The sequence below is a fragment of the Sinocyclocheilus rhinocerous genome, unplaced genomic scaffold (assembly GCF_001515625.1).
Source record: "Sinocyclocheilus rhinocerous isolate Xijiao unplaced genomic scaffold, SAMN03320098_v1.1 scaffold174, whole genome shotgun sequence".
NCBI lineage: Eukaryota > Metazoa > Chordata > Actinopteri > Cypriniformes > Cyprinidae > Sinocyclocheilus > Sinocyclocheilus rhinocerous.
The window spans coordinates 1,374,887-1,397,518 of NW_015646289.1; the positions used below are offsets into that span (position 1 = coordinate 1,374,887).

General features: G+C 36.9%; 2 protein-coding genes and 1 pseudogene across 4 annotated transcripts in view; all 3 read right to left on the bottom strand.

Annotated features, from left to right (window-relative positions):
• Nucleotides 1-319: 319 nt before the first annotated feature.
• On the bottom strand, nt 320-8,990 carry LOC107707244 (ubiquitin-like protein 3). 3 transcript variants are annotated; one of them, XM_016511212.1, is made up of 7 exons: nt 8,680-8,990; nt 8,479-8,578; nt 7,928-8,087; nt 4,384-4,492; nt 3,518-3,604; nt 3,202-3,279; nt 320-1,630 (listed from the first exon to the last, which is right to left on the bottom strand). In XM_016511212.1, the coding sequence occupies exons 3-7, from the start codon at nt 7,952-7,954 to the stop codon at nt 1,578-1,580; spliced, it is 354 nt and encodes a 117-aa protein (XP_016366698.1). In that variant the 5' UTR covers nt 7,955-8,087; nt 8,479-8,578; nt 8,680-8,990; the 3' UTR covers nt 320-1,577. The 3 variants fall into 3 exon arrangements, with proteins under 3 accessions (XP_016366698.1, XP_016366699.1, XP_016366700.1); XM_016511213.1 differs by having other exon boundaries at nt 8,676-8,990; XM_016511214.1 differs by lacking the exons at nt 8,479-8,578; nt 8,680-8,990 and having other exon boundaries at nt 7,928-8,443.
• Nucleotides 8,991-9,388: 398 nt separating this feature from the next.
• LOC107707246 (cationic amino acid transporter 3-like) lies at nt 9,389-20,359 on the bottom strand (annotated as a pseudogene).
• A 327-nt stretch (nt 20,360-20,686) lies between these two features.
• Nucleotides 20,687-22,632, bottom strand: part of LOC107707247 (uncharacterized) — a 15,700-nt gene continuing 13,754 nt past the window's right edge. The window contains exons 6-9 of the mRNA XM_016511216.1: nt 21,384-21,446; nt 21,208-21,279; nt 21,033-21,100; nt 20,687-20,814 (exon numbers count right to left, since the gene is read on the bottom strand). Of these exons, the coding sequence (XP_016366702.1) occupies nt 21,033-21,100; nt 21,208-21,279; nt 21,384-21,446 (203 nt within the window). The 3' untranslated portion in view covers nt 20,687-20,814. The remainder of the gene's footprint in view (nt 20,815-21,032; nt 21,101-21,207; nt 21,280-21,383; nt 21,447-22,632) is intronic.

Here is a 22,632-nt window from a genome sequence, read left to right on the forward strand (position 1 = left end):
AATATCTTAAAATCCACAGGAGTACCAGAGTATTATTTGAAATGTTTTTATTAATTTATAATACAAGATTTAGGGATTTTTTATTTTATTTTACATTTAATAATTTGTAGCTAATTTTCATAGCAGTGACAATGATAAACACTCTTGCAGTAATTGGCCAATCAAAACCAGATTGGAGAGTTTCTGTGGACACTTCCCACAACAACTGCACTCTTTCCAAACAAAAGCCTCATCCACTCACTCACTCACACACACACACACAATTAACATGAGTCAGCCATCTGATGTGTACTAATAAAAACTCAACCGTACTCAGACAAGATAAAAAGGACTCCATTATTAATAATATTAATTTTCCACAATCAAAAGCCAAACAAAACAGACGGCATACAAACATTAGGAAATAAAACTCTTTTTTTTTTTCTTCCAGCCCAGTGGGAGGCCATTAGTGGTGGCCGTTCCCGGTGCACATCTTCACCTCTAACCATACAGCGCAGCAGGGGGTCCATGATCCATAGTGCTTATAATGGGGGCTTTTACCAGCCCAGCCCTTCGCTCCAGACAGAGGCTTTCTGATGATTTCCTTATTCTTCGCACCTGGGCTTTGTCCCTCAGGACGCACGTTAGACGAGCATGGGAGAGGATACGGATGATATATCCTGACTGGGCAAGAAGAATAGTTTGTGTCATTTCACATCAAGAACAAAATCACCAACCTTCCCGCATGCTTCTTCAGCAGAGACGAGGAAAATAAAAAACGCTATTCAAGCAGACACGGAGTGAATGGTTTTTAAAGGTGGCTGGTACACACCCAGGGCGAGGAAACACTAGACTAGGGTCATGCACAGATGTCAACGCAACTGATCAGTAAGAGGAGTCTGGCGACTTTGAGATCTACTCTCGATTGGTCCTAGGACAAAGGCAAGAAACGTAGGCGGCCACGGCACATCAAATCCACCAGCGCTACAGCAGACTCCCTCGGTCCACAGCAACAGACTGGCGCTTGTGTCATCACACCTCTCTCTCTCTCCGTAAGCTCCTTCTGTTTGAGGCAGGCGGGAAGATTAAGACTACAACACACATATAGTAACTTCAGATAAGGATCCGTGTTAAGTGCAATCAAAAGTCTGAGATTATGACGCATGTTAAGCTTCGTCTGAGTCAGACGTGTGATCCAAGTGAAAACTCTGACACTTGGGTGTTGGGAGAGCAGAAGGTCTCTCGAGTACAGGACATCCCCCTAAAAACCTGTTCACACATCCGTTTACATAATTTCCTTTCAATGATTCAGGTATTTCATATTTGCACAGTTTAACATTTTCAGGAGGCCTGGAAACAAACGGCCACTTCACTAAGCAAGTAAATTTGGCAAACAAACGAAACGAGAAAACCAAACGAAGGCAAACATGAGATTTGATCAACTTGGCACAAGAGAGTCTCCAGCTACTATACAGAGCAAAAACACTGAACGAAAACCTAGTCGCACTCTCCCTGGAGCTCTTCTGTAATCATCCAGAATGCACCACGGGTTGGTGAGCTGAAGGACGAGGAGGAGGTGGGGGAAGGTTGTCTGGGTTTTACAGCAGTAGACAGCAGCTGCTCTCTGTAGTCTTCTCCCTGTTCCTCTGGCCTACGAGAAGAGAGCAAATATTGAGTGACACCTAATAAATCAAAGACAAAACCACAATCACAGGTCCTCGTCTTCAGTGAGAAGAATGCGAGGGAAAGGCAGTACACAAATAGCATGTCATTCAAGTTTTCTTCCTTGAAATGACATGCTATGTGTAACTAGTCTGTAATTAATGAGGGGTGGCAATAGAGTCAACATGAAACCCCATTCAGAGCACATTTGCTTCTGTAATTTGAGGCATATCAGTGTAAAAGAGAATATTGAATGAGACATGCAATTCAGGACTGTATTTTATCCATCAGGAATGGACTGGATCCTGAAAAGTGGGCTTTCTATACTAATCAGGCTCAAGTTTACACTTGAAAACATTTTTATTTCAATGATAACGCTTCTTTGTCATTATTGTGGTCATCCGTTTTAACAAATTTTTTAGAAAGCTGCATTTCCTACTACAGAAGCCTGAAGCAATGCTTCAATAGCTATTTGTCTATTGGTTAACATGTGTTAACAGTAACCAATAGTACCACACAGCCAAGGTGACATCAGCTGTAAAGGATTAGTAAGTCATTTCCAAGCTGGAGTAAGTTGAAAGATCACAATGACAAACACATTTTTGTTTGTTTGGAATAACGCACACTGATGAATCATTCACGGTAAGACCAAGGACATACACTACAGTTCAAAGGTTTGAGCCAGCAAGATTTTATGGGGGGCTTTGAAATAAATTAATACTTTTTTCAGCAAGCACACATTCAACTGTTTAAAAGTGACAGTTTAGACATTAATAATGTTAAATTTATCAAAGAATCCTGAAAAAATCATGGTCTCTGCAAAATATGAATATTTATAGTTTCTGAGCAGCAAATCAGCATATTAGACTAATTTCTGAAGGATCGTGAGACACTGAAGACTGGAGTAATGATGCTGAAAATTCAGCCTTGCCTTCACAGAGATAAATTACATTTTAAAATATATTAAAACAGAAACTAATATTTCTCAATATTATCATTTTAACTGTATCTCACTGACCCCAACCTTTTGAAGAGTAGTGTATATTAAGTAAATATGCTCAATTCTGTTTTCACGTTGACTTCAAATGAAATCAAGGAAACTTAAAACCACACTGGGCCATTTTAAATTCATGTTAACTTTATCTACTGACTCGTGTGCAAGGAAACATTTCTATAATTTATTCTTGAAGACATTAAAGCATGTACCCTGCTTCCCCATTTCAAATGTAACGACAGTCATCATGAATTCAAAGCTTGCTTCAAAGTCAGCACAACTCGTCAAACAGGAAGCGACAAGGATAAGGAAACTTGTATACAACATCTTGTATTACAGTGTGTGACTGGATAAAGCTCAGTGATCAGACGCTAATATGACTGCATGCCTCTTAATTATTCTAATGTGTTTGGAAGATTGGAGCCAGTTGCCACCTGGCAGCAGTCCTCCAATAACTGCTGTGCCCTTGTCTTTAAAACAAAAAGTGGTTGTGGATAGGCAAGCCAAGGACATTCAGCCATGTTTAGAGCAGTGGGAGCTTGCCAGAGGAATAGATCAGCACTTACCATGGGAGTTCGGCTCTGGCAGTGTCTCTCTGGCAACCAAGTGCATGACAGTTGTTCGGCCAGGGGGCAACTTCAGAGCTATTCAACAGAGAAGTTGCATAATGAATATCGATGTACAATTTGGCCACTTCGCCCAGTAAAAACACAGCTTCTGACCTACAGCATATTTTACAACTTCCCACTTTCACTGTCCTTTTTTGTACACGAAAATTTGTAATAGTGTCTCGAGCAAGGCAGAGTAACAGACAGACAGAAACAATAAGACTGTCAAAGCGGGTTGACCGTGACAGACATGCAGACAAGGTCTAGTGCTCACCTCCTAGTGTGACATTGCCATGCAGGAAGCGGCCCTGGAAGATCAGCCTCAGGATACTGGGGCTGCTCACGCTCTCCTCCTCCCAGCCTGCAAAACAATACATAACATTCACCACAGAAACAGGCTTTCATGATGCTTTACTATGACAAAATGGTCATATTTTGACCCCAGTGTTTGACTGCATGTGACTAGACAAAAGACGAAATTATACTATTACTATAATCATACTAAAAAGTAAAAAAATTAGCAATAAGGAAATATTTACTCCATACATCTATGACTCTCATCCTCAAGAGACTTCTACATTTATTTAATCAGTTAAAAAAAATAGTAATATTGTGAAATATTTTTACAATTTTAAATTGTTTTCTATTGAATCCTAATGTAATCTATTCCTGCAAAGGCAAAAGCTTAATTATCAGCAGCCATTACTCTAGTCTTCAGTGTCACGTGATCCTTCAGAAATCATTCTAACATGCTGATTTGGTACTCAAAAACATTTATTATCAATATTGAAACCAGTTGTGACGCTTAATATTTTTTGAGAAAACCATGATCGTTTAATAAACAGGAAGTTCAACAGAACAGCATTTATTTGAAAGACAAACATCTTCACATCAATGCATCCTTACTGAAAACAACAACCATACTGACCATAAATTTATGAACAGCAGTGTGTACATTTTATAATGATTGTTTGCTCAAAAATAAACATTCTGTAAACATCAATTTTTTACAACAAGGACAGCTGCTTTTGCAGAGGACCTCAACATAAGTTTAAACAAAAAAAAGTGTGTTAAATACAAATACACTACTTAAACTACAAATACAACCAAAGCTAAAATTATAATCATTATAATTCATACCTGCCGGCCAGTTCTCAAAAACATGCTGGGCAATTTCTGTGGCAGAGTCATTTGGAGAGAAAGTGAAATCCTGTGTCTTCCCACTCACAAGGATCAGCCGTAGATTCACCTGTAGTCAGTTGAAAGGAAACAAATTAAATAATTAAACTGAAGGAGTGCCATACAACCCACAGACACAGTGACATTTCCACCAAATAGACCTTAATGACCCTTCAATCTGTGCTCACCCCACATAACATGAGACGACCTGGAGAGTCCTTTGGAGAAACGGGCATTCCTTCCTAATTAAATTTATGTTCAGCTTTAAGGGTGAAAGTAGCTACTACGCACTTTAAAGCTTCCTGTGAAATGGTCTGGTGAGGGGGAAATCGCAGAGTAGGGCAGAGAGGAAGTGCTACTGCCTTTCGCTTCCATGTAATGATGCTACCCCCCCACCCCTCCCTTTCCTAGGCACCCCGTCATCCTAATGCGATAACCCCAGGTGTCCCAGACAACCCAGGACTGAGTTATTAAATTTACATGGCCCATGCATAACCCCTTGCAGGAGGAGGGGAGCTGCACAGTGGATTAGCACAATAAATGTGCTCCATGCATGGGTCCTAATAAAAAAGCAACAGACAGACACAATGCTTTTATAGTCAGTATTAATAACACCACAAAGCTTTCTGCCACAGGCCAACACACGCTTCATGACAGTTTTCATACGTCTAAGAGATACATCATGCATTTACTGCCTCAACAAATAAGGATTATTTGATTTTTACTGCCAACATGTTCAACGGCTCCACCATTAAAAAGTATTCATAAACATTTGGTATCAGAAAAATTAGTATATAATTATACTATAATTAGTGTACAATAATAATGAATGTATTTATGTTTTAAAAATTTTTTTTTAACTTTTTTTATTTGTAGAATTTTTCTGATAATTATTATTATTATTGATAGTAGTAGTATTTTAATTATTTTATAATAATAATCTTTTTTTTTTAATAACATCCATCCATCCATCTAAAATTATTATTTCCAGGAAGAACAGCAACTACAATAATAAATTCATACATACACCTTTGTTGAAAAAAAATAACATGGTGCCAAACCTTACTGATGGTTCCGACTATATTACAAATTATTCACACAATTTTGACAATCTCACCTATTTTAGCAAGATGGACAATTTTACTGTGGTTTCAAATTTAAATCAGTACAGTTTGCAACAATATTCAATATATTAGCAATAAACAAAAATTTTAGATTTGCAATAATGACACACATACTCGATTTAGGCAAATTAGGCAAGTGACTGAATACATTTGGCAGTATCCTCTTTGAAACTAAGCAGCATCATGAGACTCAATGTCTGAACAGAAAAACACAGAGTGCTACTATGTCAGCCCAAAAATAAAATCAGACCAGGAACTCAGAGTAGCTTAGATTCCAAAGAGTCTCTTGTTCAGTTTTTTTTAAACCAGGGTCCTTTTTCTCCTTTCATGGTTTTCAATGACTGCAATTTAAGCATTACATCACCCACACTCAGTGTGTGGAGCTTGGCTGGGCCTTAATGCTTTCGTTCAGAATCAGATGGAGAAAGAGGAGGGGGGAGCAAGAAGGTGAGCCAGTTGGTCCTGGCATTGCTGTGTTTAAAGCCACATACAACACCGAGCACAAAAACAAAGAAAACAAGCTTCATGTAGACACTGCAACCAATCAGAGGACCAGAGAAACTTTCAACATGTTTCTGAGAAAGTAGAAGTGAAAAAAGACACACAGTTCCTCTCAGTTTCCTCTTAAAATGTGTATGGAAAACTGCTTCTATTAGTATTGAATTATTCAGATTGTGTCAAGCATGCTAAATGATAATATAAACATTATGTGGATCCAGCTCATCATCTCGCTATAGGGGAGCCAGAGTTTTCCTTCCACCCAACCGTGAAAGCAGTCGAGGTCATGACCCAAATAGTGGCAGCAATCAAATAACATGACAGGAAAAGGACGACCTCTTCCCGCCACAAATCCTCTCGCAACACGTGCCACCTAAATCCTTACTAAGGGCCCCCCGATGCTCTGCCCTAACCTATTGTGAAATCAGGCTTCTGTGCTGAGGGCATTTGCAAAGTAGGGCACCCCACCCCCATTCAGACACACTTGAAAATATTCGGCTTTCACCTATGGGGAGTTGGGGACCTGCAGTGAGAACAAAGGTCAAACCATAATCCACCACGTCATTCCAGCACACTGTTTACAAACAACAAGCCCCCGATAAAGGCATGGAAAGCCCTCTCCCAGCCTCCTCGGGTGGATTTAAGGGTGTTATCAGCAAATCTGTGATGGGTCGGGTAATATAGACAAGAGAGCATAACAAACAAATAAGCACTCCCTGCTGCCCCAGTTCTTAAAGCCTTGACAAATACAAAACACCAAAGCTGCCTAAATGCCTCAGAACCAGTGCATAAACACCGCCATAATCTCACGGCTTATATATTTTCTGCAATATCTTCAATCATGTTGCTTTCATCCCCAAATCAAGAGCCTAAAATCATCACCATTTGCCCCCATCCTCAAACAACGGCAAACCCAACGCTGAACCAAACAGGTTCAGCAAACAACAACAAATCTCAAAGCAACAACAGCTCTGAGTGCAACATAAAAGCTTCGTTTTATAACCTCAGCCTCAAATAAAAGTTCCGATTTTCAATTTTTCTAATGTAAACCCATAGTGGCACTAACAAGGACAGGTCATTTTAGTATTATTTCCATACTATTAAATTAATTTCAGTATTTCTTTTATATTTTGAATTGGCTTTTATTTTTAATATTAAATATATCTATTTTGCATCGACTTATTTTTACATTTAATTATTTTTACTTAATTTCACATTCAGTTTGTAGGTTTTTCATCTAATGTTTATTTCAACAAACAACAACATTTTCCCCCATAGTTTTAGTTTCAGTTTTTTGTTAACAAAAATAAAACTAAGTTTAATCATTTTTGGGCCTAAACTAAAAATCTGTTTCATAGCCACAAAAAGGCATTGATGTCTCCCCATAAATGCAGATTAAAGGGAAAGTTCACCCTAAATTGAAAACCGTCATCATCTGTTCACCCTCAGTTTGTATAAAACATGCAGGATGTAAACAAAAACTGGGGCAGAAACTTTTCAGTGAATAATGATGCAAATGTCAGTCAAATAAAGCCATCAAAGGCTTCAGGTGGTTTGAAAAATAGCGCATGAATAATACAGACCACTTTTTGTCTTTTTCAGAGCTTAACAGTGATTGCCACTATCCACTTTCATAGCATGGAAAAGAGCATCATGGACATTGTGCTAAACACTTCCTTTTGCACTCCACAGCAAAAATAATGAAAATCAAACCTGTTTTGAGCAGCAACAGTGCAAAAGCAGATGACAATGCTCATTCATCAGATTTGAATGCGCTCTAAAAGTGATGACACTTGATGATTTCTCATATCTTTGTATGTCTGAAAATACCAACTTGTGCAATGATGCATCATGTAAAGAGAGATCTAGACTGATATACTCACTGTGTCAGGGTCTCTCTGAGAGGTCATGGCTGTGATCAGAGGTGGAAGGCAGCCAGGAATCGATGGGTGACCAGCAGTAAGTGGGGACGGGGAGCACAACCCCTGGCACAAAGACTCAGTATACGTCTTCTCCCTCTGGCCTTTCTCTGCCTCGCACAGCCTAACACCAAGTCAATCATTCACAACATGCCACACAGATTTGTTTACCATACACAATCCAGTGGTCAACAATGCATTAACCCTAGATAATCAATTACCAGTTTAGGTGACAGACTTTACTAAGAGAAATGGTATAGTATTACAACATACAGTAGGTGCGATGACAAGACATTCCTATAAACACTGATTCACAACATCCTGGTGAATGTCTAGCAAGTTGGTTAACTGCTATGTGGTAAACTGCAGTACAAGTGATCAGATCAATTCATTGATGAAAGGATATGCAGCCTTTATGAACAATACACTCTATATGGCTAATAAACAAACAGACAGACTGAGTGTAGATAGGCAATATGTAGGGAAATGGAAAAAAGAAAAAAAACATCACATACCTTTGCTCTACTTGACTTCAAGCCAAACTAGTGTTTGTATTACTGGAACAGCATTATATATCAGCTCGACACCGAATCTGTGTTAGAAATCCAGATCTGCCTGCAAATCAGACACCAAACCAGGATGAGCTCGACTGTTGTTCAGGAAAAAATACAAACGAGTCCAAAATCAAAAAAGCATCAAAACGATGACACACATACCATCAAACACGAGATGTGTTTAGTTTATGAGGTGAGAGATGTGAAAGGCTGTAGGAGCAGAAAACAGTGCGCGCGACCGCTGGCCTTGAGCTGGAATAATTTCTGACTGCGGCAAAATAAAGAGGAACTAAAACGACCGTTTTGATCGAGTCGCAGGCGGCTATCAGATCCAGAGCTGGTCGTTTGATGGTCCAGGGTTTTTCTCGAACATTAACTGATGGGTATATCCATCGTTCAATCAGATCAGATGTAGCTAAATTCACTCGCAGCGTTCAAGCAGATTAATGGCTGAGAATTTAAAGACACCGGAAGTCAGCTGGCCATATATGCAGGAAATGGCGCGCAAGGCTTTCTGGGACTCGTAGTTTTGACGCAATTCTCCATTTTGATCGCACCTTGCAGAATGGCAGTCATTTCATAGGCGGTGTGATGGAATGTGGGGTTTCCTTTGTATAAATTCTGAATGAGTTTGTTTTTCTTTTTCTAAACTTGGTCGTAAATGTAAAATACTTAAAAACATAAATGTTTCAACTCCCTCATGTCAATTGGTTAAACATCTTAAAATTTAGGATGATAAATACTGTTTTCATTGGAATATCTCTTCCATATGAAAATTCTTATGGAATTTAATTCTGTGTTTTCACAGACCCTCAATTAAAAATCATTTTAAAAGAAATCTATGCACAACTGAATGACAATACTTGGTATATTTATTTGATAACAGCATATCACATAAAAAAGGCACATTAAGTAGGCTATTTACATAGGAAAGCTGAAGTGTGTAATTTGTTTTAATGTTAACATAGAAGAAAGTATCTCATCTTAACACGCAGAGACAACTAAAAGTGAGCCATTTATATTCTGATTTACCCAAAAAGTGTAAATAGCGCAGATCCATGATTAAGCATCCAATCCAGCAACTCTGGCTCAACCAGTGGTGTGAGTTTGGGGTGGGACTATCTGGGAGCATTTTATGAAAACCATAACTATTTTTGCAATTTCATTTGCTAACATCAGTGGCACAGAAATTTCACACTTCAACTTTAAAGAGCAAATATATACATGAATATTAAACAATGTCTTATAACACAGTAAACAGTAATGCCTGTTATATTACAGTAGCAATACATATCAATAGAGCATGATGCCAATCCGGAAGCTTGTTAAGCAAGTTATATATTTTTTTAATATATTTAGGTATTATGTGGTAACTAAGCTTCCATTTATTAACATTAGTTAACTAAAGTAACATATACTAATATTGACATTTGTTCCTTTAATATTATATAAAGCACCTGTGCTAACAAGTAATGTAAACCACAGACCTTATTTTACTCATAAATCAAAAATTCCCATAGGAATTCCAGAGGGAATACATGCCTTTAAAACTCTTTTCCAGGTTTTAGGACTTCAATCTGAACAGCTCTATACCTCTGAAAGAGTGAGAAAAGCTAGCCACAGCATTGAGCCATGTAAAGCCATCACTTCTGAGGAAATGTAGACTACAGTAATACTCATAAGGGTCTGTATAAGAGAAGGCAGTGTCTGTTCAAAGTTAATAGTACTGACTCATAACTCAACTTTGTAACAGATATGATTTTCAATAAACTGGAAGAAACAGTTCCAGCTCACCTACACAGCAGCACTGTGTAAACATTAATTGCAAAACAGGCTGTAAAGTCACGATATTTGCAGCAAATGGTAATGACTCTTGAAAAATATACTGTACAAACAACTCTGTTTAGTGTAAAGAGCCATACATTGCTCTGTTCATGTCAATAACATATACCATATCCCAGCAGCAAATGGAAAAAGCCACCAAAGTCACAGAGCTCCATAATCTCTACATTCAGATCTACTTTTCCTTAAAGAAAAAAGCATTTACATCGCAATGTTTTTACAAAAAACATTATGACAACAGCATAAACTGTGTTATCTTAAGAAGATAACTAGAATGGCAAAAAACTGCATGAAAAATAAGAGCACTTAGATGCTGATGCTCAAAATGAAAAATTATTAATTTTGTCACGTAAGTAAAAAACATAGACCCCTTTCTAGAAATAGATAAGGTAATTTCTGTTTTTGCAATTAAGCACATTTAAGACAATGAGGGCTTCCTGTTTTATATCCAAAATATGTACAGCTCAATAGAGAAAACTGTGCTGAAATGTATTGTTCTTTCTAAATGTGTAAAACATATTACAGTGACAACAGTAAATACATTTTCCTCCCACTGGTACATAAATGCATCAATACATTTACAAAAATATACAAGAACATACTTTGTTCACACTGCACTCAAATCTAATTTGGTCTTTAAATGTGAATTTTCTGACTGTGCTCACTGTCATTTTGCAAAGGATGAATTCTGATCTGTTTGCCTACAGTAGAGGCTAGTCAATATCTACACTGGATACTATAGTAATGACATGAGATCCAGCATTACGGAAACACCTGTCAGGGTGGAAAGAGAGGAGAGAAAAGCATCAACGTTGCTTCTGTTCATGTCCACCTTGACATCTCACTGCAGTGCTGAACTCATGAGAGAACATCATTGGGCAATCAGTCACTTTTACTGCATAGCAAATGTGACACAGTGTGCTATACGAGTAAATGTGGACATGAAGGACGTTGCACAAAGATTGCATCATAAATGATTACAAAAAAATACTTGAGTTGGGTACGCCCAATGAGATTTTTGCTGCCTGACAAAACAAAGCCTTTGAATAACATATTCCCATTCATTGTGAGAGGAAGGAGTCCCCCTAAATGACCACCCACATGCAGACACCCTGCCCCATTTCTGAAAACAACATGTGCATACAAAGTACATGTAGGACTAGACCGAATTCTTTTCATAATGAAGCCTAGACATACATAAGTAACACTGTTACAGTACCATCATTTACTGACACAAGGTAAACAATTAGCAAGAAATACACAGTTTACCTATACCTACTGAATAAAAAACATTTTTGTCAGTTTTCGATGTAGACTTATAGAAGAATTATAAGGTGCATTATAAAGTAAAACGGCAGCATTTGACAAAACCGGTTGTTACCAATCCAGTTGCTCTTCTTAAGGTGTGTCATCTTCAGGCAGGTAGATTGGTTTCTTTGCTTGAAGGATGGGCTCAAATTTTTCTGGGGAATTGTTTTTACCCTCAGAGCTGTGCCTTATTCCATATGCAAAATAGATAATAAAACCTAAAATAGACAAAGGCATGAAGTCAAAATTTAAAGCACAGTAATACAAAAACCATTCATGATAGCGTATAATTACACTACTGTACAAATGTTTGGGGTTGGTGTGATTTTTTATGCTTATACCAAAACTGATCAAAAATACAATAATAACTGTAATATCATGAAATATTATTACAATTTAAAATAACTGTTTTCTATATGAATATATTTTAAAATGTAATTTATTTCTTTGATGCAAAGCTGAATTTTCAGCATCACCAGTCTTCAGTGTCACATGATTCTCCAGGAATCATTCTAATGTGCTGATTTGCTGCTCAATAATTTTTATGAATGCTGAAAACAGTTGTGCTGTAATGATTAGAAAGTTCAAAATAACAGCATTTGTTTGAAATATAATTTTTTTTGTACCATTATAAACATATTTACTGTCACTTATCAACAATTCAATGAATCCTTCTAAAAGTATTGGTTTCTTTCTTACTGACTCTCAAACTTTTGAATGGTAGTATACATTTAACACAGTTACATGACAACGATTTCAAATGCTATAACTCACCAATAACCATCCATACGGCGAAACGAACCCATGTAGGTCCATCCAATTGCATCATGAGGTAAATATTCACAAAGATACTGACCAATGGCAGAATGGGGAGCAAAGGCACCTACAAAATGAAGAGAGAGGATTATTATAACCACCTAAAGATCTGACATTCTCAATTTAACAAAGCACAAGTTTGTAAATTAAGTCTGTACCTTGAAAGTGAGAACCTCTTTACTCTGGGGCTGTCGCCAGATGATGAAGATGCAGACAGAAGACAGAACAGACAGGAGAACAACCAAAGTGATATAAAGAGCGCTGCCCTTCCCCACCTGCTCTCCGTACACTGCCAGCACCACACACAGCAGAGTGAACAGCACAGCTGAACAGAAAAACAGAAGGATGTTATCTGCCTGTTCACTACATGAACACCAACATGAGCATTTTACATTTCCCTGAGCTACATGTTGCAGGAAAAAAGGCAAATAAGAAACTGGAATAGGAAATGCTTACATATGGTGCCAGTTACAGCGTAAACAATGATGCCCGAAATCTTGGTGGGTACGTCACAGATGGGCTGCACCAGCATCCTGATGGAAAACCTCTCCTTGAGGGGCGTTGTCTCCAGCTCCTGGCTGTACTCATCCCCGCTATCCACATCTGCCATGCTTCCTTTAGCCTCCAGCCTCTGCAGTTCCATCGGCTTCTCATTCGCACCACTGGAACAAAGACTGCCTGGCTGGTACCTGCAGGTTAAAAAAAAAAAAAAAACTCAATGAAACTGATTTTTAAAAGTATCAAATTCCAGATTTTTTAATGTTTTTGAAAGAAGTCTCTTATGCTCACCAAGGCTGCATTTATTTGATCAAATATACCGTAAAAACAGTTTACAATTACAATTTAAAATATTTTAGTATACTTTAAAATGTAAGCTATTCTTGTGATGCAAAGCTGAATTTTCAGCATCACCATCAGTCTTCAGTGTCACATGATCCTTCAGAAATCATTTTAATTTGCCGATTTGCTGCTCAAGAAACATTTCCTATTATCATCAGTTTTAACAACAGGTGAACTGCTTAATATGTTTTGTGAAATCGTGATACATTTAGGATTCTTTGATGAATAGAAAGTTTATTTGAAATAAACATCTTTTGTAACATTATAAATTACTGTCACTTTTGATCAATTTATTGCAACCCTGCTGAATAAAAGTATTCATTTCTTTCAAAAATCCCCAGACTTTTGAATGTTAGTGTATGTGTATATACTCACCGGAGAATGAGTACACACACAGCAACTAGAGTGTATGCCAGCAGGGTCCCAATTGACATCAAGTCCACTAATGCGGCGAGATCAAACAGAAAGGCCATCAGAGCTACAGGGAGGAAATTAGCGAGATTCTAGAGTTAGGCACAATTATTAAGAGAGTTACATCATCCACTGACAGTCATTACATGAATAAAAATACAGTCTTACCTGCTACAATGCCAGACACAATGGTGGCCAGCACAGGTGTCTTGGATTTCTTGTGCATGCGGGAGAGGGAGCGAAAGAGCAGACCATCCTCAGCCATGGCATAAATCACACGAGGCATAGGGAACATGGAACCCAACAAGCTGAAGAACATAAAAAAGAAAAAAAATGCATGGTTACTATAAATAACTGAAATTGAAACCATAAAAAACTTTTTTGGTTAATTGAAATAAACGTTAACTGAATTAAAAAAAAAAACTTAATATTAAAAGTTTTTTTAAAAATTACTAAAACTTTAACTTAAATGGACATGAAAGCAGATAATATAAAATAATCAAATTCAAAATATTAACAAATCTATAATAGTATCTCGATAATACTAAAATAAGTTTATGAAAATGTCAATAAACATACCTGGTGGAAAGGGCGCACAGAGACCCCACCGCTACAATATAGCGAGCGGGGCCCCATTGCACATATTGAAAGGCCTCTGGAAGTGGACTTTGAACATCCAGCTTGTAATAGGGCATCATGAGTGTGAGCGCTGCTGACACTCCGAAGTAGGCAAAAAAGCAGATGAGCAGAGAGGCCACTATGCCGATCGGGATGGAACGCATGGGGTTTTTGGCCTCCTCACCTATGACATCACCAGAGCTGAGGTGAGTTTGCTTTTAAAAGTAGGACATAATGGTTTTCATGACATTTTTTTTCTGAACTTACTTGTGGTTGCGATGCAGTCAAAACCCACAAATGCATAGAAACAAGTAGCAGCGCCAGTTAGGATTCCACTCAAGCCAAATGGTGCAAAACCACCCGAGCCGAATTCTTTTTCAATTTTCCTAAAATGGGAAAGAGTTTTCAAACTTCAAATTTACAGTGAATTCATATATACATATATATGTGTGTGTACATATTTTTAATTTTATTTCAAGATTTTTACCATGTTTAATTTTCATTTAATTTTTCATCTTATTTATTAATTTTCCTAAGATGTGAAAGTTTTCAAACTTCAAATTTACAATGAATATACATTCATATATACATGTATGTGTGTACATATTTTTTAATTTGTAATTTTTTCACGATTTTTTACATTTTACATTTTCATTATTTTTTTTATTAAAATGTAATCTTATTAATTTTTCTAAGATGTGCAAGTTTTCAAATTTACAATGAAAATACATTCATATATACATGCTTTTTTCCCCTTCATTTTTTCATCTACATTTTACATCTTATTACATTTTATTAATTTAATCTTTTTTGTTATTTAGTATATCTTTAAAATAAATATAAATATGACAGTTTTAATTTTATTTCATTTATTTACTTTTATGTAACTTTTCATTATCTAACTGTCATTTTAATCTTATCAAATCTATCTTTCTTGTAATTTAATTGTATAGCCTACCTGTAATCAGTAAATATGCTACTGACCCAACTGAGTGTCATTTATGCTCTAAAATTGTATTTTCTTCATTTCTATTGCTATGCCTGCATCTAAAAGTTAAGGCAGTGTGACTTACTCTGCATTGTAGTTGTTTGTGCTGTTAATGTAATTCTCCACAGTGAGGTTCCAGTTGGCAGTGTCGCCTTTCACAAAGCCCGATATAATAACAAATGTCAGAACCACCAGGTTGATTCCTGTGAAGATCTTGTTGACAAGCGCAGATTCACTCGCTCCAAATGCCAATAATCCTGTTGCGTGGGAAGTGAGAGGTAGCAAATTCACACCATTATGGTCTTTTGCATGGCAATGGCAAAAAGAAATTGTGAGCAACAGTCCTATGACTAATGGGTATATTGGTAAAGCGGACCATTTAAAATGATTTAATTGTTTCAGCATAGCTGGTGTGGTAGAACCAAAGAACCTTTTTGGCTCTCCAACAAAAGCCAGGTGTTGGATAAGAGGTGGAGTCAAGAATTCTGGAACAAAGATCCACCGACTTAACAGAATAATGGAAAATCTTGACTTTGGAAACACTTCGCGCCAACTAAGATGTAACTGGGCATCATCACATTACAGCTGAGGGATTCTTAGAGAGAAAAAGGTTCTCACCAGTGAGCAATATGACCAGGATGAGAGCAAACACATCTGGATACTCTGCTAACACTTTTCCAGTGTCTGGAAACGACATGTAATCAGTGAAAAAATCAGAGACGGTTTTGTTCACTAGATTGTCAAACGTTGAGCTCCAAGCCCGTGCCACACTGGCAGTGCCTGTGAAATGGAGAGAAGGACATATGAGTAGAAGCAAAAGACTTCAGAACGTCCACTTGTTACATTAAACCTAAGCAGCCGCTCAAGGGCCCTTCGTCTAGTGGAGTAAACACTTCATACAGTTTCAAAACCACTTCAGCTCATTTGTAATCTCATATAATTGGTCAAACTCTTGGGCTCGCATTCTGCGTTAACTCATGGGAGCTGACGATTAATTAGTAAATTTGGATTCAAAAAGGAAATGTTTTTCAGTCCAAATTAAAGTCACATTATTAAACTAGTTTCTAAGGATAAAGTCTGCATGCTCACCAATCACGTATGACAGAATGAGGTTCCATCCCGTGATGAAGGCCCATATTTCACCCACTGTTACGTAGCTGTACAGGTAAGCGGATCCCGTCTTGGGAACACGTGCGCCAAATTCGGCGTAGCACAAACCAGCGAGGACAGAAGACAAGGCCGCAATGAGGAAAGAAAGCACGATGGCAGGTCCAGCCTTCTCTCGGGCCACTTCCCCAGCCAGGACGTAGACACCTGCACCCAGTGTCGCCCCTACCCCGAGGGCTATGAGGTCAAGAGTGGTGAGACAGCGAGCGAAGCGGGTCTCGTCCTGAGAAGTGTCCAGCACGCGACGCCTCAGCAGCATCTTCCCAAAGGAGGCCAGTTTATTCTCAGCCATGATGGATAACGTTGAGCAGACTAGGATGAAGCGGAAGGCACTAAAGGAGAAGAGAAACAAATTATTTTTTTTTTTTTAAATGAGAAAATCCTGCCTTTTTGGCTAATTAGGTCAATAAATGAGTGGCCTGATTTAGATGTTCATTTCGAGGAAAAATAACCAAAAATTCACAAAGGACAAGATATTTTAAAATGCTTATCTTGACTTAAAATTGTGAACTCCTAAAGCCCGTCCATACTAAGAATAATAACTATATGTGACCCTGGAACACAAAACCAGTCATAAGTAGCACAGGTATATTTGTAGCAATAGCCGACAATACATTGTATGGGTCAAAATTATTAATTTTTCTTTTATGCCAAAAATCATTAGGATATTAAGATCATATGAAGATATTTTGTAAATTTCCTACCGTAAACATATCAAAACTTAATTTTTGATTAGTAATATGCATTGCTAAGAACTTCATTTGGACAACATTAAAGGCAATTTTCTCAATATTTAAATTATTTTTGCACCCTCAGATTCCAGATTTTCAAATAGTTGTATCTATCCTAACAAACCATACATCAATGAAAGCTTATTTATTCAAAAAAAAAAAAAAAGACCCTTATGACTGGTTTTGTGGTCCACGGTCACATATTAGCATCCACACCAATGTAGAATAACGTTCTGTTTAATTAATTGTGTGGCTTTAAATGCCCATTTAAAAAAAAAAACAAAAAAAAAACTATGCCATAATTTATTTAAAATACATTTATTTCATACTAATTGTAATTCAGATCCTTAACATATTTACTGATATAAAATTATAACTAAACTTTATTTGCATTATTTCTTTATTGCACAATGCACATGTCTTAATATTATGCCTAAAATGTGTTTTAATGTCACTATTAATAAGGACTGTATGATCTCTGCATAACATCAGTCTTTAAATGCAAGATATTTAAAGTGTACCTGAAGTATCTTTGCAGTAGTTCCCCTTTAACACAATCATATACTTCAGTATATCTTTAGTTGGACCTCAGCACTACTTCAACACAATTTTGTGGTGCATTAAGCACAAAAAATGTAGTTCCAAAATTAGCAGGTTTAGTATACCAAAAGTACAATTGCAGGGTATTTTTATTAAGCACATAAATATGTAAATGTATTTGTAGTATACTCGGCACAAATTAAATGTGTTTCAAATACATTTTAGTATTTTTTCTCTAGGGTGCTCAAGCTCTTTATTTTGATTGTTGGCTTTCAATGTTTTTATCGCTCATCCGGAAACTGTTCTGAAAGTGATTCTGAAGATATGGTGCAGATGTCTTTACTCTCACAGAATGATCATTAAAACTTTATAGTTATCATTCTTGGTGTGAACGGCTCTTTATTCAAGTCATTTCATGTAAAGGGCATATAAAAGGGCGGCTGTTATCCACTACACCCGTAGACACAGACAGAGCAATCACGTAGCACTTTACGAACACCTCATCTGACCACAGGGCAGTTCAACCCATCAGGAAAATTAAAAAAATTAATATCGAAGAGGTTTGCCCTTTCATTACTGAGTCATAATTCATGAAGTTCAACAGCTCCAAAGCCCAGATAAAGAGCACTGACATTGGTGTGGATGGAAACAAACTTCAGGCAAGACCAAACTGATTCATCACAATTCATTGGATAAATGAAAAAGAGCAGACCGGGTGAAATTGGGGGGGAAAAAATAGCACACATCCTCTGAATGCAGATTGGTGGATATTTAAAAAAAGGTCAGACATGCTATTTGAATACAGAGTTTACATAATACAAATATTAATGGCTGATGTCGAACAGTGCAACCGTTGCACACTTTTCACTAGAAATAGAGCACATGCAGGAAAGGGTTTTTTGTGCGGTTTCTGTTTAGCAGCTTGAGTAGTCATACATGTTTGATCAGATCCTGTCTAGATCAGGCTAGAAGTAAACCTGCACCTGCGTAGTCCGTACACGACTATATACCAGAAAAACACTGACCCTTCAGTATTTTTACTGCATTCTTAGTGTTCAAAGCATATCCTCATACATAAAAATGAAACAAGGATGACTTTTTAAAAAATAAAGTCTTATTGTCTACTGCTCAGTAAATGACCTCTTTCTGCATAATTCAATGACGTCACTACACGGAAAACATTTATTCCTTCCAGGGGTATTATATAAAACAATCAGCATAAAAAATAAAAAAAAAAGCTCACTAACTTTAGAACAAAGCAAACGCTAAGTCTAGTCTATGAAAATGGTGATTAAATCTGTTACATAGTGGATTGTTATTGTAAAACACTGATGATTATCAGTGAAACCAGTTAAAGCGCTGCCTCAGACACTGATATGACTGAATAAACTGTTTCGAGGATATATCATTCATTATGCTCCAGTTTATCAGTCTAGCACATTAAATAACACTTCCTGTTAAAGGAAAGAGCCATGTCAGCTGGTCATGCAGTAACTCAGAGTTATTCTCTGAGCAATTAAACAAAGAAATCATTTCAAGCAATAGGCCTAAACTAGGTAACTTAAACAGGTTCAGACATTGTGAATCCACAGGTCCAATGTCTATCATCTGGATATCTATCCTGGCACCTGCTTCACTCTACTGAGTTTGCTGGTTTGAAAATCAGATTAATATACTCTACATCTGAAGATGATCCCTCAAAGCAATTGCGGCTCACATTCTTGAAGCAACCTTGCCAAGAGGCATTCTTCTGAATATCAAAAATGAAAACCCTGCTTTAGAGAGAAAGTTTTCCTGCTATATGTCTAGTTTACTATTCAAATGGAATGCACCAGTTACGACACACCTACATTTAGACAATGGAATTTCATTTTGACTTAATGAAACTATTCTATAGCTCGGCATATGATGAGTGTCATTCAGTAGCCTGTTCATGATGCTGCTGTTTTTGAGAAACGCATATCAAAGACCCACACGCATTGAGAAACACTCCAATGTACTGATGTGTTCAGTTTAGTATGATTGATTTAAACTCATATCTAACTTTAAGCCACGTTCAAATGAAGCGGTTCAAAACAGCTCCTGAATATCTGCCTACATGATAACAGCATATCGATTTATTTTGTCATTTGCAAAAATATATACATATGGGCATATATTAAAGTATTGTTATGGTATAGTTTTAATGTGTTTTGCTAATGTGATAATTACATTTAAATCAATCCGAGTTTGTGTAACTATTTATATACATATGCTGAATAAATAAATAATAGAAATAATAATAAAGTAGCGCACATTTCACATCTAAAGGCACGCGCGCCATTTCTGCCACGAGGAAGAAAGTAATAATGATAAACATAAGGGATTTCCGCTTACGATAGAAAATCTAATTCAGATGTTAACGAATAATCGAAACGTCTCATATTTCAGATTAAGAATGGAGTCTCATATCTAATAATCGTTAAAAGGTAGTTACCCTCTGTTGAGACGATGTACTGAAAATCCAGCGGGTTATCAGACGGACAGACGATGCGCGGCGTACAGTGAGCAGTCTTGAAAACTGAGTTACAGAGCAAGCCATGCAATATAACACTCATCCGGAAACCCTTGTAAGGACAGATCGTTTTCCCCTCGGAGTCTGGTTTTCAGACGTCAAGAACAAAGCCACTCGTAGTAGAACCATAGAACGTGTTGCCACTGACGACAGGTATTGTTTTGAGCGAACGTCATTATTTCCCCTGCATTTCTGAAATTCTTGCTCTGGCTGCATTTCATGACACAATGAACAGTGTCTTTGAGAGGAAAATGTAAAATATTAATCTTCTCCTACGCTCTCAAAACAAACCATAAAGCATATTGTAAATTATATTGTCATTTATTAGGTAAAAGCGGCGAGACACTTAAGGCAGACAATGTATTTGATTGAGTTAGATTTTATTAAACTGTCACATTTTTTTTAAAGCATATAAAAATGCATAGAACTGCATTGAAATTTCAGAATTATAACTTTCTGTGTCACTTCTCTTCTTTTCCCCTCTAATTATGGGAGAGAGAGAGAGAGAAGATAGAATTGGTCAGAGGTATACAATTCTACTTTTAATATTACTTGCAGCATACTGATATTCATCTGTACAATTAACTCAAACATATTAAGATTTAACATAACACATGCAAACAAAACCACTCAAATTTAAATAAATTGCAAAAAAAACAACAACTCAGAAATGAATCGTGTAAAGACGTTGAATACCAACTTAAATTCTCTTCAGCTCCTCTACGCACATCTCAAGTTTTTCGTGCAATGGTCTCCAGTTTTTACACTCTATAAAAGATAAGGGTGTGCAAAATGTAACAAAACCAAAACATTATCTCATAATGAAATGAACAAAGAGGGTAAAGTTATTCGAGAAAAATACAAAACTTAGATACCTGAACGCAAACCCATTAGTTCTTGAATGACCCTCTCAAGTTTTTCTTGGTGTTGCAAGCAATTAACACAACCTGGGTGGGGGGTGTTAAAGAGATTGATAGGTTTAAAAATATTAAAGACACTGAATTTGAAAATGTACTGCATGATCACTATGATAACAACCATCAAAATTCACCTGGTTTATGCGCTCCTTCAGCTGCATGCACAGCATCACTCTCTACTGTAGACAGAGCAGGTGCTATAGACACAAACACAAGAAATACATCAGATCGGAGATTCGAAAATAAAAGCCATAATATTTAAAACGCATTTGCTACAAAGGTCTTGTCTAGTCAAGATTTTTGTTACTGGAAAAACGTCTAAACATTACAAATGCTGCAAATTTTTACCATACATGGCTTTCTCTTTACTAATGAAGACCATTGTCAACAGTGTGTCACCTAATCATGTGATACAAGAGAAAACTATCATCTTATGTTAGCACAGTTGAAAGTGGCTCTTAATTGGCAAACTTGACCAAACCAGGATGGAGGAGAGTGGACAAAAGAGGACGAGTACATCAAAGGTCTAGTTAGAGAAATGCACTCCACTGAGGTCCTCATTTGGCAGCTTCATTAAATGACTAATAAATCCACATTTGAAATGGTCAAACCAGTTTGTTCCTAAGATCCATGAAAGATGTTCAATGTGATCCTTTCATGAACAGAATAACAGAGTCAGACCTTATTTGAAACAGAAATAGTAATTTGCAACACTTTATAATTCCTTAAACGTATAATGTTTGATCAGTTTAATGCAACCAATTTATATGTCGTAAGAGCATTTTTGTGCTGTATACATTTTTTTCGCATCTATAATTAATACAATGCATTCTTATGGTGGCATGGATGCCAATGTACCATCCTATAATTGAGTTTGAACAGCACTACAAATCTCCATTTCAAAACTAATGAAAAGACTCAATGGGGAGACATGCACACACAACTCCTTTATAATAAGGGTGCTCCGATCGGGATTTTTGAGGCTGATCACAGAAAGCAGTATCTGCTGATGCCGATACCGATCACCGATACCGATCTTTTTAAAGCCTTCTTTTTATAATTTATAACTATTTATAGTGATACTCCAATCAGGATTTTTAGACATTTATTCAGGGCCTGAATTTCATTTTTGAAAATGGGGGGAATTCCCCTCTTAGGTGACTCTTGTGAGAGGAGAAGCAGCTTTCACACAGGAGTCCGCTACTGATCCGTGGCTGTTTACCACAAACACAACATTTATCCATTATTTTGATTTCAAATCCAAACATTGTCACTGAAAATGCTTTTTCAGCATTGAAATTATTATTATAATTTTTTTTTACACAGTACAGTAATACAAACTTTCACAGACATGTTTAAACACCATAAATATAAGCAACACAT